We start from the raw sequence: 17,761 nt of genomic DNA, 5'->3' as shown, positions 1-17,761 counted from the left end.
GGGGCACTGTGGGTTGAACAGTAGCTTGTGCATTGTGGGCAAACATCCAGATGGGGTGTGTGAATGTGGAGAGACTGAAACTGTCGGGCATGTCTTCCTAAAATGTGAAAGGTATAGGAAAGAGAGGGAAATCTTTTATAAAAGTCTGGAAGAGCTGGGAGTCTCTTCCTTCTCTCTTAAATCATTCTTTGGCATGGATAATGAGAACCACCAGTTGATCACAGAGGCAGTGCTGACATTTCTGCATGCTTCAGAGTTGTACCAGAGGATATAGCGTTAGGGTATGTATTAGTATTGAACAGGCAAGAGGAGCAGAGAAGAAGGAAAAAGTGTGAGTTGAAAAGGCCTAAAGATGGAACACCACTAGTGTAGTATAAGAAATGAGGAGGGAAGAAATACGCCAAGAAAGAAGAAGAAGAAGAAGAAGAAGAAGAAGAGATCATCAAAAGAAGTGTGGAGGGCAGTAATACGCCACGATGCGTCTACTCTGCCGGAAATTCAAAAGAAGAAGAAGAAGAACAGGCAGTGCGTAGCTTGAAACAGGACTGAACAGATAGACTAAACAACATAGACTGCAGCCTGCATTTCTCAACCAAGGTGCCAAGCCTACCGTTTTGCTGTGGAAAGAACCGGCAAGTTGATTTACGGCTTTCCAGTGTGGAGGAATTTTCATGTGTCGAGTCGGCGATGATTTTGGAGACTGGGAAAATACAGTTTTCTTACCTTGTAGTAGTGACGTGAATATTTAGGGAAATGGCTTAGGACCACTTCAATAGATAATAAAATAAGTATAGCAAGTATAAAATAGGTACGTAGACAAAATTTCAGTATATACATATATACAATGCTCTATGTAGAGTAGAAGTAACTGAGTTACCATACAATATACTATACAGTGCAAAGCAGAAGTGGGATGAGGTACAATTTAGGTACAATATAATTTACAGTAAGGTGTAATGAGGTATGGGTTGTAGTGCAAATTCTTTACAGATAAATATAAAGTGTGCTTAGGTGTACTAAAGTGATTAAAGTGGGTGCTGCAGTGAGTTGTATGTTTAAAGTGAGTGTGTGCGTGTGGATGTGTGTGCTGTGAGTGCATTTGATGGTTGTTACATAGTGTTATTGTTCGTTGAGCATCCTGATGGCCTGGGGATAGAAGCTTCTGCTGAGTCTTTCTGTGCTTGCCATGAGACTCCTGTATCGCTTGCCTGACCGCAGCAGTTCAAAGAGGCAGTTGTTTGGGTGGCTCGAGTCTTTGATAATTCTCTTAGCCTTGCCCATGCACCGCTTGTTGTAAATGCCCTGGAGAGTGGGAAGCCCCCCTCCAATTGTGCGTTCGGCTGAGCGGGCCACTCTCTGTAGTCTGCTACGGTCTTGTGCGGTGCTATTGCCAAACCAGGAGGTGATATTGCCAGTCAGTATGCTCTCTATTGTGCATGAGTAGAAGTTCTAAGGATCTTCTGACTGACTTGGAACTTCCTTAGGCGTCTGAGGAAGTAGAGGCGTTGCCGTGCCTTCTTCACACCACTGTCAATGTGTGAGGTCCATGTCAAGTCCTCGGATATGTGGACTCCGAGGTACTTAAAACTGTTCACTCTCTCAACCGGTGCCCCGTCGATGCTGAGGGGGCTGTAGTCCCTGACCCCCGACCTCCTAAAGTCCACAATCATCTCCTTTGTTTTGCTAATGTTCAGGGAGAGGCTGTTGACACCATCCCGCTAGAACCTTGACCTCCTCCAGGTAGGCCCTGTCGTCGTTTGCAGAGATCAGGCCCACCACTACTGTGTCGTCAGCAAATTTGTAAAGAAAGACTTCGCTGTGAAAAAGAAATAAACCATTTGGATATCTTTGTTTTACACTGGAGTGGCTGTGGACATTATTTTTCTTCATCAACGAACGTACTACTCACGAGTAAACAACTTTAACCAGTAGAGTGGAACGTCGGCCCTCATAGGTTGGTTTAAATTCAAAGGACTTTTTAAGCACCTTGTTAAAAAAAATCTGTTTTCAAGGAATTCAAGGCCTCGTCTTTTTTTGTAAAAGAAATCAAGCACTTTAACACTTTGGCTGCCTAAGGTTAAATTCATGATATACCATAGATTGCCAGCGCTATTTGTCTATGGAGAAAGTCCCCTTCTTTGCAGGGCTATAACTTTTTAAATTCTATTGCTACATTGCCATTATTAGGGCCCATTCAAAGTCCTATATGTATTGTTCATTGTGTAGCAACGTTAAACTTTTTCATTCACATATTCATAGTAAAGTATGGTCTAATGTATAAGTATGTTTTCATCTCTTTCTGCAGCTTTCTCCAGAACGTGATATATAGCCCCAAATGCATTATATTGATGATGAAATACAGTTTGATGGCAATCAGCGCGATATAAAAAATTCCAACTAGACGTACTTCTAGAAGTTACTACACGTCATCTGATGTTGACCGGATGGGCGAGGGGGCGTTTATAATTCCGTGGGCAGCGTTATACCAATCATCTAATGTGGGTCAAATGTTGATAATAGCAGTTAGTATCGAAGACGGTAACGTTACACGCTGAAACTCACCCCAGTCTCCGCGCGCCGTTGGGCGATCATCGTCGAGTAGAAATCTTATCATTATGGGATATATTTTTACCCGGTCCATCTCCAGCTTGTATAATGGTATATACGTCCAAATCATGTTGTTTATCGAGTTATTGCCAATCGATCACCGTGTAGCGTGACGAGCCAGAGTCCCATGACCTATAGCGAGCGCCCGGAAGTACTACGGTCGTCTAGGACAACCTCTATTCAACATCCTGTTTGGCGATTGCGCCGATCGGCCACCAGATGGCGCTCCTGAACCGCCAGAGAGCTCAGTGGGTCCTGCTGGTGGATCTCAGGCCAGCGGAGGGGACATATGAATCCGATCGCAGATTTTTGAAATATTGATATAAGGACAACGTAACGCGTCCTCCGGCAACTTTAGCATGGCCAGGAAAGACGTCTAAAGACGGGTCCCGGCAGTCAAAGTGTTAAGCACTTCAAGGACTTTTATGCGAACCCTGTCTCTCTCCCCTCACTATGCTGCTGTTATGATCGGAGGGGGACAGCCACAACGTGTCTCCCGAGTGGACGAATGCTGGTCTGCCCTAGTCGTTCTAGAATCACAGCTGGTTTCCTCCTTCCTGGTCACCTCTCTTCAGCCGGCCCACGTCGTACATTTCATTCCACAGCGACATCACAGAATAGAGACTAGATCACTTCTCCTACCCGTCTGGTCTCCTCGTTGGTTCCCGGCTGCACCGCTACGCTTTGCTCCCTTCAACTAAGTATAAAGGCGGGTACCAGCGAGTCTCCTACCTACCCTTCAGTAGAAACACAGGTGTGGTTGGTGTTTCTTAAGAAAAGGGAATGCCACCCAGGACAGTTCAATCAATATTTATTGAATATGACAGCTCTCTCCTAAAGCTAGAAATCAAGAGAGATTGATTGAAAACTTTATTAACAGATTGCAGAATGGGTACAATACAGTATGGCTCAATACAAACAATTGTTAAGGGGATGCAGACCAGAAAAATACTTTAGTCTTGTTTACATCAGGGTCCCCCAGAGAGAACTAGGGCTTTCTTAAATACTTCGAAGCTTCGTTCGATGGGCATGGGCTTCGAATATGAAAATAAAATTAGATTTTGCAAAATCAACTCTGCCTCTCTTTGTTAATTACAACAAGCAATGCTGTTTGTTATTTAAGATGAGGTCGGACTCGGCACTGACAGATTTGTGTTCATTGTGCTGCTTTTATAAAGCCTCAAATGACGGCTTACAATATTTCATGGAAGCAAAGTGTTTAGTTTGTCTAAGATTTTAAAAGGTTTAAACTTTACAGCACTGACATTATTATTTATTTTTATATTTAATATTTAATTCGAATTCCAAAAAAAAACCGAAGGTCAGCCCTAGAGAGAACCCTTGAATTTGTGATGTCACTCAAATCTGGGGCTTCCCCCATAGACAATGAATGGTGCACTGAGAGAGTGGTGCACCATTTAGCAGATATGAACTAAACTGTCCTGAGGGAGAGGAATAACATGAATTCTGTGTACGGGGAGACAGTAGTATGCATGTGATTTTTCTCAACATGTATCTTCGCTGAGGCAACATTAAACTTGGCCGACATCTAAAAACGGTGCTAGGAGTAACAACAGTGACCCCAGAAGGGTTGTTTGCAATGATGAACATAATGAAGAACAGCAGCAGCTCAACCAGAGTGAACACAAGGGTACAGAGAAACAACGAAGGCAGGACAAATGCTTTTGTAAAATGGAAAGAAGTAGGAGTGTAAAATTATTTTCCAGTGATGCAGAAGTATGGCTAAATATACTCTCATAGTATTAAGTAGGCTAATCCAGCTACCGGTAAATAGCTAATGGCCAACACTCAGCTGACAAGTTGTCTAGCTTTCAGTGAGAGAGGGGCAGCGTGCCACGAGTGCAAACCACAACTATTGTTTTAACGTTCGTGTTGTAGTGGTTCCTAAAACGACAAGTGCTACTTTCAAGGCCAATCAGATACATTCTCGTTCAGTAGAAAGCCATCTGGCTGCACGTTAGCCTAGCTTAGCACAATGAATGGAAGCGGACAGTGCCGGTTAGCCTTCGGAGGAGAGGTGTTAGTTGGACAATGCCTAGGCTAACCGGCACTGTCCGCTTCCATTCATTGTGCTAAGCTAGGCTAACGTGCAGCCAGATAGCTTTCTACTGAACGCACAGAGAGGAAACTGGTATACATCTTCTTGTCTCTCTCTGGAGAAGATGGTAAGCTAATTTCCCAAAACAGTATCTCACCTTTGTAGGTCGACAATCTCGTTACTGAGGGAGTCCAGTTCCTTGATGGCAGAGAAGTCTGCCGCCAGGTTGAGCATATTGATCTGCAGACCAAATGAGGCATAGTGGGACAACTTAGTGGAGCTACAGGACACGCATCACAACACACACCTACAGACCGTTTCAGTGGAATGTTTCAACGTGTTGCTAGGAAACGGCAAGGACCGACGTTTATTTCCTGTTGGGATTTGTTCTAATATCAAGAACTGCCTGGAAATCAAAACGCAGTCCATTGTAGAATTCTGGTTTACGTTTTGATTTTGTTGTCGAGTTGAAACAGTCTATACACACACACACACACATTAATGAAACCCAATGGGAAACTTATCTAGAACAGATGAAGTAAAAAAATATATAATTTAAAAAAAAGAAAAAAAAGAAAAAAATAACCAGGTAGAACCTCTAAATGACTCGTAGACTGATACACTGATGCATGAGTGCTGGCTACACTACAGTGGTGATGCCTATAGATCAGGGGTTCTCAAACTTGTTTATACCATGACCCCATTTTATTTAGGATATTTTTTGGCGACCCCACACTTAACTCATTGACCGCCACGCTTAAGTGCGCCAGAGGGCGCTAGAGCACCACCGTGTTTAATCAATGGGAGGAGTGGGAGATTTGCGAGTGCTTAAAATATATCTTAAATTATGGCTATGGGTTGGGCGGTCGGATGGCGTAGCGGAGATTGCGCTCGTCACCAATGCAAGAGGCTGCGGTCTCGACTCGCGGAGTCAGCATTGCCTGCGGCTTGGGCCGATCGTCATACTAACTCGTTTGGCTGAGTTAGTGGGAGGGAAGTCGAGGGTGGTAATCTGGCGTTGTGGACAGCGACGCCTACAGGTCAGGTCTGGGCGCCTGCTCAGCGAAAGGCAGGAAAGCAGGCAGCGTGACCTCCCACGCGTTACTCTTCACCAATGAGTCCTCGCTGCCAGGTGAAAAAAGAGCCACTGGCTGTCGGAGAAAGCATGTGGTTGACTTCAGGGTTCCCTTGTACCGACCAGTAGGAGGAACATGCGCACAACAACCAGGTAGGGGAGGGGGGGAATTGGCATAATGACAAAAATTGAGATGGGGAGAAAAATAAAAAATTCAGGCGGAGAAAAAGATAAATAAAAAATAAAATAAAATATTATGGCTATGGGTCTAATACACTCGTCGATTATCAGTGCGTTGCTTGCAGTCAACATGTACAAAACGGACATCGGTACATTTCCGTTTTATACCGTTTTGAATACGAGTATAGTTTGTGATTTCTAGTAATTCCAGAGAAAGACGCGATAATAGCCCTTTAGTGGAATACACAAAACACGTTGTAATTTTTCGGCTGATTAATCGAATCTTCCTGAAATCAACGCTAGATCATAATTATCCTTCCTCGTGCACGCATGCAATGTTGTTTAGACCGGCGCGCCGCTCCCCCCCCTCCTCCCACCCAACGGAAAACAGCCACACACAGATACAGCGTCGATCGGGTAGAAATACATATCAGATCAACGATCAAATTTATATATAATGTTCTTACCTTGTATCTGATGTATTGCAAAAGAAATAATCCAATTATCTGATCGCCATTTGAAGTACTGGGCGCGGAGGTCCGTGCCACGTTCAACAGCATTGCATATGGGGGGGGGGGCAGCGTCGCAGATGTATCGTTGAAATCAGGTTATCTCGCCTGATTATTTAAACCACGCCCGCACGGCTTGGATCGTCCCAGAAAAAAAAAACTATACCATTCCCAGTGGAGTGCAATACCAGCCGGATGGCGTAGGGGTCGGTAATTGCCCTTTTGCAAGCTCAGACCCATTCCCAACGATAACATCAGGCTGGATGGATGAAAATGAATGGATATCGCTAATAAAAGAAATAACGATTAAAACCCGAATATACTCGTGATTGGCGCTTAACGGTCTGCGAGTTAACCCGACTATCATCGGGTCTGGCGTCCAATGAGTTAATGTATCACGTAATTTCAATGTGGAATTAAGGAATATCAAAATAAAAGCACACGTTGTTGAACTTGATCATGAATATTTATTAGAACATTTTATTACAGCACTGTTATCAATACACATTTATAAAACTAGGCATATTTAGCCAAAATATGTTGCCAGAACATTAAAAAATATATAAGATTAAAAAATAAAAATTGCCAATGCACTTTGGGTCGGGACCCGTAGTTTGAGAACCGCTGCTATAGAGAGTCACAGAGACAGAAACAGGGTAGGGATGGGAAATACAGGGACTATGTAATGTGGTAATGCTGGAAGGGCCCGGTAGGAACTTCACAGAAAAAGCTTTGGGTAAAATGTTCCCTTTCAAAATAGTAGCGCGCTTGAATGAGTCAGTTTCGTATGTGTCATGGTATTGTGATTCACAACCATCCTTTAGTGTTTTCTGAAGCTAAAATCAAGCACAGCTTTAAGCACAGCTGTTCTGTCAACATTCACCACTCTCTCCTAAAGCTATGAATAGACATAGAGAGAGAACACAGAGAGAATCCTTGGTTTTGTGACGTCACGTGGATGTAGAATATGGAGCTGCTCCACAGACAGTGAATGAGGCTCTGACTCCTTGGTTTATATTCTAGTATTGCCGACAGGTTTGGACCCGAATTCAAACCTCATTTGGGTGTAAAAACTCCAACAAGCATTGTATGGACCTACAGACCAGTGACATTCACTGTATGGAACAGCACCAGATATTTGGTCAGGCGTCAACATGAATCCGACGGTTCTCAATGTCTATTTTCCATCTTGATTTCTAGCTTCAGGAGAGAGTGGCGCGTGTTAAGAAAAAAGAGTGACCGAACTGACCCGGGGTGCAGGAAGAACATGTGTGAATCCTTAAAAATAGGTGGCATCCTCCTTTAAAGTGTTTGAAACAAACAAGTCCCATTATGTCCCAGGTGTGGTAGAGTGGGCGTGTCTCAATATACCAATGCAGCCTCCTCTCCCCTATTGATATGATAAATGTCGCTAACAGATATTAACATATCCATTTTCACTAGGGATGTCCGATATTATCGGCCTACCGATATTATCGGCCGATATTGGCATTAAAATGTGATATCGGAAAATATCGGTATCGGTTAAAAAAAATATAATAATAATAATATATATATATTTTTTTTTTACATTTCTATAACCTTTATTTACCCAGGCAAGCAAGTAAGAACAAATTCTGATTTTATTTATTGTCAAAAGTATGCATAATGTTATGTTAATTCCACAACAAGACATATGTAATGTTAATTACCTGAAATTATTCCGTTTTTTGGGGGAGGGAACCCTGCATATATCGGTATCGGTTGATATCGGTATCGGAAATTAAGAGTTGGACAATATCGGTATATCGGTAAAAAAGCCAATATCGAGCATCCCTAATTTGCACCTATCAATCCCAACAGTTATTGCCATCCCAAAACAAGACTATTCTAACTACTAAAATGGGTGAATATTACGTTTCAATAACAAGAAGGAAATGGCAGAGGAAATGACCAGGAAAGACAGCCTGTTTAGAATATTGAGATGCACCTTACTCAGCTAGCTAGCATTAACTCACACTCACTCACTCACTCAGGAGAGTTCCCCTCTAGATGGAGATCCCAACATATTAAGTGAACAATGCATGAAGCATGAAGAAGAGACGCAATAGGAACACAAAGAGGTAGACAGCCGCAAGCTAAGAAACAAAACCAAAACACACCACAGGAAGAGAAAGGAAAGGGTTAGTTAATAACATTACATTTAAAATGTATTAAATATACTACAATATACAATGATAGTTCATATTCACATAAGATATTGATTCAGTGCTGGTGGTGATATCAGCTTGGCAGAGATAAACCTTCTTTTGAATAGCAGGTTAAATAAATGCGTGCGTATTGTACAGATTTATATATAAAAAAAAATTAAGAAAAGAAAATATATATTAGGTAAAACTAAAATTAACACACACATAATACAAATACATAATGCCAAGCGGAGATATTGGGTGGCAGTGGTCTGTGTTTCGCCTGCATTACACTGGCTGCAATATTTTAATTGGTCCATTTGATCATGTTCCCCCAGAGCTTTCAATGAGAATAAAGTAGGGATGGGCTTGATTACTCAAAATCAACGTTAAATTCAAGCTGACAAGCATCCTTTTCTTCTTCTTTTTTTTCATATTGCACAATAATAAAATAAAAAATAAAAAAGTGGAAGTGCTGCCAACTCTTAGTTTATGTTATAGAAACTGCACCAAGAGGAAGCAGAAGCTGCAGAATTTGCCTGATGCAGCACATTACAGCACATTCCCACTATCCGGTTAACTAACATCAGCATTACAAGCAAGAATGGACAGAGGTCACAACAGCCTTCAGAAAGAGCTGTGACTAAACTCCGATACTCGAAATGACTGGGTCAGAATAAACTCGGATACATAGACCCTAGAAACATAATCATAAATGAATAATCAAGTGCTCAGTGCTGATATATACATTGTCATTATGCCACCACTAAGTTTTGGCAACAGAATCTCCAAAGTGGCAGAGACAACAGCATCTCAGCTACTCATCTCTTCGCTACCAATACTCTTTTAACGTCTCCCACTTTATGTCTTCGGGAAATAATCTAAAAAAAAAATACACTTGTTTTTTTATTTCTACTGTGACAGATCATTGAAATGTATTATACCTAAAGGACTAATGTTAGTGTATAAGGGTGCTTTCACATATAGTTTTGGTGGACTCTGTGCGGTTCTGGTGGTGAAGTTGCAACATTGTTGCATTCATCATTTTTTTTCGTCTGCATTCACACAGCAATTTGTCAGGGGCACCAAACTATCTGAACAATGTCACGCGGTCGAAAAGGACGCTCGTCTATTGGACACAATGGAGAGTGGAAATCCCTCCCCTTCAGGAAGTGAAATGCGCGTCAACACAAACTGCGTGAAGCGTGATAGTAGCAGTAGCAGAGGCGTGGCATTGATCCATCGTTCAATTATAACCCATTACCGCCATCCTCCGCTAAACAACTTGTACACCTCGTTGTTTTTGTGAGTGCCCACAAGCAGCTGTTTTATTTGGTCTTCTGCCCATATGTCGATCAGGGCTTTCACTTCGCCCAAGTCTGTCCACTAGACATGTTTACACAGTGTGCTTGTTTTGCAGTAAATGCAAAATAATAATAAGCAGCAGTGTTTTTTTCTTCCTTGTACCCCAAGATGCACAGTTAGATAGATAGATAGATAGATAGATAGATAGATAGATAGATAGATAGATAGATAGATAGAAGGATAGAAGGATAGAAGGATAGATAGATAGATAGATAGATAGATAGATAGATAGATAGATAGATAGATAGATAGATAGATAGATAGATAGATAGATAGATAGATAGATAGATAGATAGATAGATAGATAGATAGATAGATAGATAGATAGATGCAGTGTGCTTGTTTTGCAGTAAATGCCGCTCGCCGCGGTAATAATAATAATAATAAGCAGCTGTGTTTTTTTCTTCCTTCTACCCCAAGATGCACAGTTAGATATATAGATAGATAGATAGATAGATTTGACGCGCATTCACACAAACCCAAAAAAGCGGACTATCGAATTCTGGTCCGATAGTCCGGACCAAACAGCTCTCGTGTGAAAGCGACCTAATTGTATGTGTACGTTCTTTCACAGACTGTACACGAGGTTACATTTGACGTTTGACATTTACGTTTTTATTGGTTTGTACTACTGGGCAGTCCGGTAGAGAGAGAGGGAGAGGAGGAAATGGGAGACAGAGCAGGGGAAGACATTCGGCAAAGGACGCCGGGTCCGGGAGTCGAACCCGGGTCGGCCGTTTCGCGACGCAGCGCGTTACATGGTGTGCTACTAGAGCGCCCCTGAATACTCGTTTTTGATGAAATTACTCGATCTGTGATTTTTTTTTTTTTTTTTAATGCCCATCCGTGATGTTTAATATAGGGAGGCAGTGATCAGCATTTCTCCTGCGTTGCACTGGCTGCCGTTTTGTTATCTAATGGCACTTCACCATTGATGGTACAGGACAGCAAGCGTCTTATCTACCCGTGCCACGTTTGTCCGTTATGCTTCTCCACTACTCCAGACCTGTGAAGCGCGGCGGGGAAGGTGGGAGGAGTGGACATTTTGCTCTGAGACTCAAATCAGCTTCTCTGGCACCCGTTCACAACATGGAAATGCCAGAGTGGACCTCATATTGTAAGTTGATATACTTGTGTATTAAAAACAAACATCCGCTGCAGTCAGAGCAGTCTTATGTTTGCAGGTTAAGTATTTCATGTTCGCTATATTGCTCCGGCTGACCACTCCACGGTCATCCAGGGAATGCTCATATGAAAAAGTTGATACATGATCTAGTGAAGAAAACATAGCAAATATTTTAGTTATAACAAAATTGTGTAAGCAAAGAAGTGTTTATAGGTGAAGTATTTACAATGTTCGCTGTTTGACGAAACAAGAAGGCTGTTGTGGCCAGAAAGTACGATCTCACTACACTATTCTACACGTTCACAGTGGCAGTCTCAGAGGAAGGGAGAAAGGAGAGAATTCTCATGAGTAGATTTACTTTAAAAAGTAAAATACAAATACTTGTGATGATTTAAGAGACCAGTCACAGCTGTAGAAGTACAATTGGACGTGGTGAATTCTCAGGTGCACCGTAATGTTTTAGAAATGGAGACGTCCCAGTGGATAAATGTTTAGTCTCAACAGTGGTATTGTTGACATAAAAAAAATAAAAATACTATTTCTAAATGTACCCTATTCAATATCTATTGGTTACAGAGCATTCATATCGGTCTATTTCAAGATATACATTTATTTGCTCCATCTCGACTGGCTCAAGTTGAAATATTTTACACCTACCCCAGAGCAGTAGCTAAAATCGACACGGGTACCGAGGCCCGGCGTGGGTCAGTCGGCAGTGGAGAGAGCAACACAAAGTGAGAGCAGAGATTTGGGCACAGGCGTTAATTCCATTGAGCTCGCGCTCTCTCTCTCTGTCGATCTCAGGGGGGATCATCTCTGGGGAGAGGGTCTGGGGAGAGACTCACCTGTTTGATGCTGAGTCTGTCTGCAGGGGGGATCATCTCTGGGGAGAGGGTCTGAGGAGGCTCCAGGCCTTTGGTCAGCTTCTGGGTGATGAGATGGAGCGCCAAGGCAAACTGCTCCCTCGTCAACTTCCCTACATCCCCGATGTCACACAGCTCCCTTGGACGGACGAGCAAACACACACACACACATTACATAACCATATAATGATTTACACCTCAGGCTAAAACTGCTTTTGAACAACGATTCTGTTCAGTGGTCACAGAAGCCGACAGACAGACGACACACAGGAAGGACAGGCAGACGACACACAGGAAGGACAGACAGACGACACACAGGAAGGACAGGCAGACGACACACAGGAAGGACAGACAGACGACACACAGGAAGGACAGACAGACGACACACAGGAAGGACAGGCAGACGACACACAGGAAGGACAGACAGACGACACACAGGAAGGACAGGCAGACGACACACAGGAAGGACAGACAGACGACACACAGGAAGGACAGACGGACGACACACAGGAAGGACAGGCAGATGACACACAGGAAGGACAGGCAGACGACACACAGGAAGGACAGACAGACGACACACAGGAAGGACAGACAGACGACACACAGGAAGGACAGGCAGACGACACACAGGAAGGACAGGCAGACGACACACAGGAAGGACAGACAGACGACACACAGGAAGGACAGACAGACGACACACAGGAAGGACAGACAGACGACACACAGGAAGGACAGACAGACGACACACAGGAAGGACAGACAGACGACACACAGGAAGGACAGACACACACACACAGGAAGGACAGACACACACATTACATAACCATATAATGATTTACACCTCAGGCTAAAACTGCTTTTGAACAAACTGATTGATTCTGTTCAGTGGTCACAGAGGCCAACAGACAGACGACATATCTAGGTTGTATCCTAGATGAGACTCTAGGAGGTGCCCACATGGGCCTAAATGTCCTGGGCAAGATAAGCGCCAGAACAAGGTTCCTAGCTAGGAAGTCCATTTTTCTTAACTTTTAAGACTGCCTAAAAACCCTTGCCTCATGTCTGGTCCAGTGCCATTTCGACTATGCCATCAGCTCATGGTACTGGAGCCTTAACAAACCCCTGCAACATAAACTCCAAACAGCACAGAACAAACTAATCAGAGTAGTATTAGGCCTAAACTCCAGAACCCATATAAGGAGGACTCAATTTACACAACTCCACTGGCTACCAGTGGAGGCCAGAGCCAAACAACTACAGCTAGGGATGGTCCACAAGATTTTAAACAGGAGAGCCCCAAAATATTTTAACAACCACCTTGAAATGATTGCACACACACACACACACACACACACACGAGAAATGTAGTCCCCTGTAAACACAACAGGAAGATAGGTCAAATGTAATTTATATATGTAATCAATATTAAGGAAACCGAGAGTGCTGCAGTGTTCAAATCAAGGATAAGGGAGAAGCTGTTTATCAACCTGCCACTGTAATGTTGGTGCGACTGTATTATGTGTTGAACCTCTGGTGAACGATGAGTAATGTCTCTATGCACTTTGTTGATGAAAATAATTATTGTTTTTAATGCACCAATGAACATGAATGATGCTTTTTATAAAAAGAAATTAAACTGAAACATGAATACTACTACGAATGCACTTTAGATTATGCACTAAGAATGCTTTGACTTTTCGTTTTATCCCCGACAAGGCAAATACGAATGTTGATCCGTCAATGTTTGTTATGTTTGTTGTCAATTAAATCAAATTAAATCAGACACACAGGAAGGACAGGCAGACGACACACAGGAAGGACAGGCAGACGACACACAGGAAGGACAGGCAGACGACACACAGGAAGGACAGGCAGACGACACACAGGAAGGACAGACAGACGACACACAGGAAGGACAGGCAGACGACACACAGGAAGGACAGGCAGACGACACACAGGAAGGACAGACAGACGACACACAGGAAGGACAGGCAGACGACACACAGGAAGGACAGGGGTGTATCAGTCATCGTGTGGTCAAAGCATTGCATTCTACCAACAGACTGACGACAACATGACTGGTTACTGGTACTAAACTTTAAAACAGAATACCAACCCAATCCATTATTCTTGTGGAACAATACAACTTACATTAGACCATTCGTTTGCGATCACTGGACAAAACCAATTGAGATATAATCCATTTTCCTCTATTAAACAGATCTAATATCCTTCTATGTATGCAAATAGCAGAAACCTTTTTGAAATGTAGGCTTTTAGCACTGAATTTTACAAATGTCTTTATTGGCCCAATACCCAACAGCAGTATGGGTGCACTGCATTCCTTGCAGAATCATTTCTGAACTGATGGGAACTTCGTCATCCCTGCTCACCAGATGCGTGCTAGTGTGGCGGAGGGCAGGCCGGTCTTGAGGAAGATGTCTCTGACCTCTGGTCCAGACACCAGACCGTCCACATCCCCGTCTGTCTTACTGAACAAGTCGTCGTACTTGGCTTTATCTGCCGGGGACACCACCCACTGGGCAGGGCAGAGGAGAGGGATGGTCAAACACAAAGACTTAGGAATCGGCATACAAACAAATACATGCATGTAGACAGACAGACACACCCAAGCGAGTACATACAACAAAGAAACAACAGTCGTTCAATCTCAAAATCCTTACAATTTCCCGTTGGGAAAAACACACTCGAGGGCACCCTTTAGAAATCATCTTAAGTGTTGAAATAAATAGTTTCATCAGCCACAGTATGGACTACATTATATAGCGCCTCAATCCCCCGGCCTTTCTTCCACTTGTACCCCGGTGTGACAGGTCCAGTACTCACTGGAGTGGCTACTGGTGTTGGAGATGGAGCTGGGACTGGTACTGAGGCTAGGACTGGAACTGGGACAGGAACTGGGACAGGGACGGGAACAGGGACAGGAACTGGGGCTGGGGCAGCTTTAGGGGGGTGGGGGATGGTCTTCGACCCAGCGTGGGAGGCGCGGCTGTCTTTGACTGAAGGGGGCGAGGGTAACAGGGGCATCACAGGAGGCACAGAGTGTTTTTTCCTCTTGGAGGGGGGCACCAGGGGAGGGGGGAGGGACATGGGCACGGGTTCCCCTTCCAGAGCTCTGTACACCAGATACATGGCCTGGGGGAGGAGAGGGAGGTCAATACCAAACAATGAAGATTGACTCAACAAACATCCTCACAGCATTTCAGTATAATATGATGCTACCTTTAACATTGGATAACTTTCCCCTCAAGCCTGCATGTATAGCACTAACAGACTATAGCAACTGAAAACATCTGGGTGTTATATATAAGCCAGTAAGCACCAGAAAGGCAAGAAGAAATAACTATTTGAAACCGACTGCTATTAACTTCAACATGCTATAAATACACATGTCCACACAGATCAGTTGGCAGGTATATTAGGGGCGATATTACATAGTTGAATCCATCAGTGTAAAAATAGCCTATATTGAACTACCGACAGACGGCATTTATAATGTATGGGGTTCTGAGTTTTCTAATAGGGTGATCCGTCTATTTCTTACCACAGCAAACTCATCTCTGTCCAGCATTCCATCTCTGTCAAGGTCACTCAACTCCCATACCTAGAGCACACACACGTCACACACACACTTTGGTTAAAGACACATCGATATATGTACTAAAAGATGCCCCTGAAAAGAGCCCATGATCACACGTCTCTCCCCACAGTCTGGAGATCGTACCCTGCCCAAGACGTCCACAGGTAGCTTGGAGTTGAGCAGGACAGGCTTGACCTTGTCTCCCGTTAGCATCGCGCCCACTGGAGCCAGACTGTCAAAGATGGCGTCGAACTTCATCTTCTCCTCAGCCTGGAGGACAATCGAGAGACGGAGTTTTGAGCAGAGGACACATGGCTTTGGACAATACACACAGCGACTGGAGCGATGCACCGTGTCCACGTCTAGGTGATGTAATATAGTGTTGATAGGGGCTTGTGTGACGGTGTCTCACCTTGACCACCCAGGGCATGTCGCTGGCCACGCCGCCTGGTAACAGCGGGCTGCTGGTGTCGTGCTGTGGACGGAGGGCAGTGGGATTCAGCTCGGTGCACACAGGCTGTTCAGGCTAGCGAGCCACACATTGTTATGTAATCATTGTATTTTTAATACAGTGTAAAGCCCAGTTATTGGAACTTTGAGCTTAAAGTCTTTCTCGCTGATGATTCATCCACAGTTTATTGGAGACTCAACAGAAGAACGGACTCGCGGATTTTAATTAAAAACTGTCTTTATTAGCCTAATCAAACCGTGTGGAAACGATGGCAGCGGTGATAGAGAAACTGTGAATTAAATATTACAAGCATTCACAGCACAGATGGAAGAGCCCGTGTTGAAATGTACAGTAGCATGATGAGTGAACTCACAAATTTAGGTGGGGGGACAGCAACATTGAGGCTCTTGAGCGCCACCTCCAGGCCATTCTGAGCACAGGCCACCAACCGGAGAGCTATGAAGAATTGCTGCAGGGGTACAGAGGTATGGTAAATTAACTACTGATAGCTAACAGTAGTTAGTATGGTAAATGAGGCAAGTCTACTGATTTACTAAGAGTAGTCAATATGGTAAATGAGGCAAGTATACCAATTACTAACAGTAGTTAGTATGGAGTAAGTCTACTGATTACAAACAGTAGTTAGTATAGTAAATGAGGCAAGTAAACTGATTACTAAGAGTAGTTAGTTGCAAAATATAAAACAAATTATGAAGATTTCAAAAAAGAAATATGTAAAAAATCTATAGTGTTGATACCTGTTTGTTAAGGCACCCTTTGCGTTCAGAATCTGCTAAATCCCAGATCTGTAAAAACACAAGTATTTTACATTTCAGTATATAAGATGAGGTTTTTGTACAAAGCAACATACTTCTACATTGCTTAGAACATCATAGTAAACATGTGTACATCACCACCATTAGGAGTAAGTGCCACAGGTGACAAATAAATGACACATTAACCAACGACTGAGGTATTCTGTGTACTTCAGTAACATACTATACAACCAAAACAATCATGGCAGCATAGATTACGGGTGGAAATTAGCCCTGTGCTATTCCCGGCATATTTACGTCCCTATCATGCTGTGATGTTATGCATACACTCATGTAAATTATGTTCATTAATTTGCATTGTCCTTAATAAACAAATCTTAATCTTAGATTAACGGTTAAGTATATTAACTGTTTATCATAAATGATGTAAAGGTGGGCGGCTACGTGGCGTAGTGGGCAAGGCACTCGCCACGAAATGCTGGAGACGCTGGGCTCGTCAGTTCGAGCCCAGCGCTCCACATTTGCTTTCAGTTTAGCTGGTCGTCCACAGTAATACACATTGGCCGTATTACGGGGAGGGAAACTGAAGGGTGGGGATCGGGCGTTGTGGACAAGCGACTCCTACAGGTCGGTTGGTGCGCCTGCGCAGTAGAATCAGGAAGTGTCGGGGGCAGCGTGAGCCTCCCACGCGTTACTCCTCGCCACTGAGAGATCGAGCTGCGCAGGTGAAAAGATGCGACTGCTGTTACCTCAAGTACCGGAGGGGACTTGTGCTATGTATGACTTAGTCCACATTGCAGCCGGCTTGTGGGAGGCAAGAAACAGCGTCCGTGACAGGGGAGGGTTGAATTGGATGATACGAAATTGGGATGGGAGAAAATATAGAAAATGGGAGAAAAAGTGGATAAAAAAAAAAATTATGTAAAGGTGCTCCCATAGTCGAGCGGACCGTACACGGAGCAGACTCCAAGTGCGAAGCTC

At 43.6% G+C, this 17,761-nt stretch overlaps 1 protein-coding gene across 3 annotated transcripts in view; it reads right to left on the bottom strand.

The window, feature by feature from the left end:
* eps15 (epidermal growth factor receptor pathway substrate 15) overlaps positions 1–17,761 on the bottom strand; it is a 61,030-nt gene that overhangs the window by 31,336 nt on the left and 11,933 nt on the right. For all 3 annotated transcript variants that reach the window (XM_084308909.1, XM_084308911.1, XM_084308910.1), the window contains exons 4-12: positions 16,763–16,810; positions 16,378–16,473; positions 15,966–16,028; positions 15,698–15,823; positions 15,518–15,577; positions 14,800–15,108; positions 14,346–14,491; positions 11,935–12,091; positions 4,824–4,906 (exon numbers count right to left, since the gene is read on the bottom strand). In XM_084308909.1, coding sequence (XP_084165035.1) covers positions 4,824–4,906; positions 11,935–12,091; positions 14,346–14,491; positions 14,800–15,108; positions 15,518–15,577; positions 15,698–15,823; positions 15,966–16,028; positions 16,378–16,473; positions 16,763–16,810 — 1,088 coding nt within the window. The remainder of the gene's footprint in view (positions 1–4,823; positions 4,907–11,934; positions 12,092–14,345; positions 14,492–14,799; positions 15,109–15,517; positions 15,578–15,697; positions 15,824–15,965; positions 16,029–16,377; positions 16,474–16,762; positions 16,811–17,761) is intronic.

This window comes from Notolepis coatsorum (genome assembly GCF_963971535.1).
Source record: "Notolepis coatsorum genome assembly, chromosome: 2".
Lineage (NCBI taxonomy): Eukaryota > Metazoa > Chordata > Actinopteri > Aulopiformes > Paralepididae > Notolepis > Notolepis coatsorum.
This window is presented reverse-complemented; position numbering and strand designations above follow the sequence as displayed.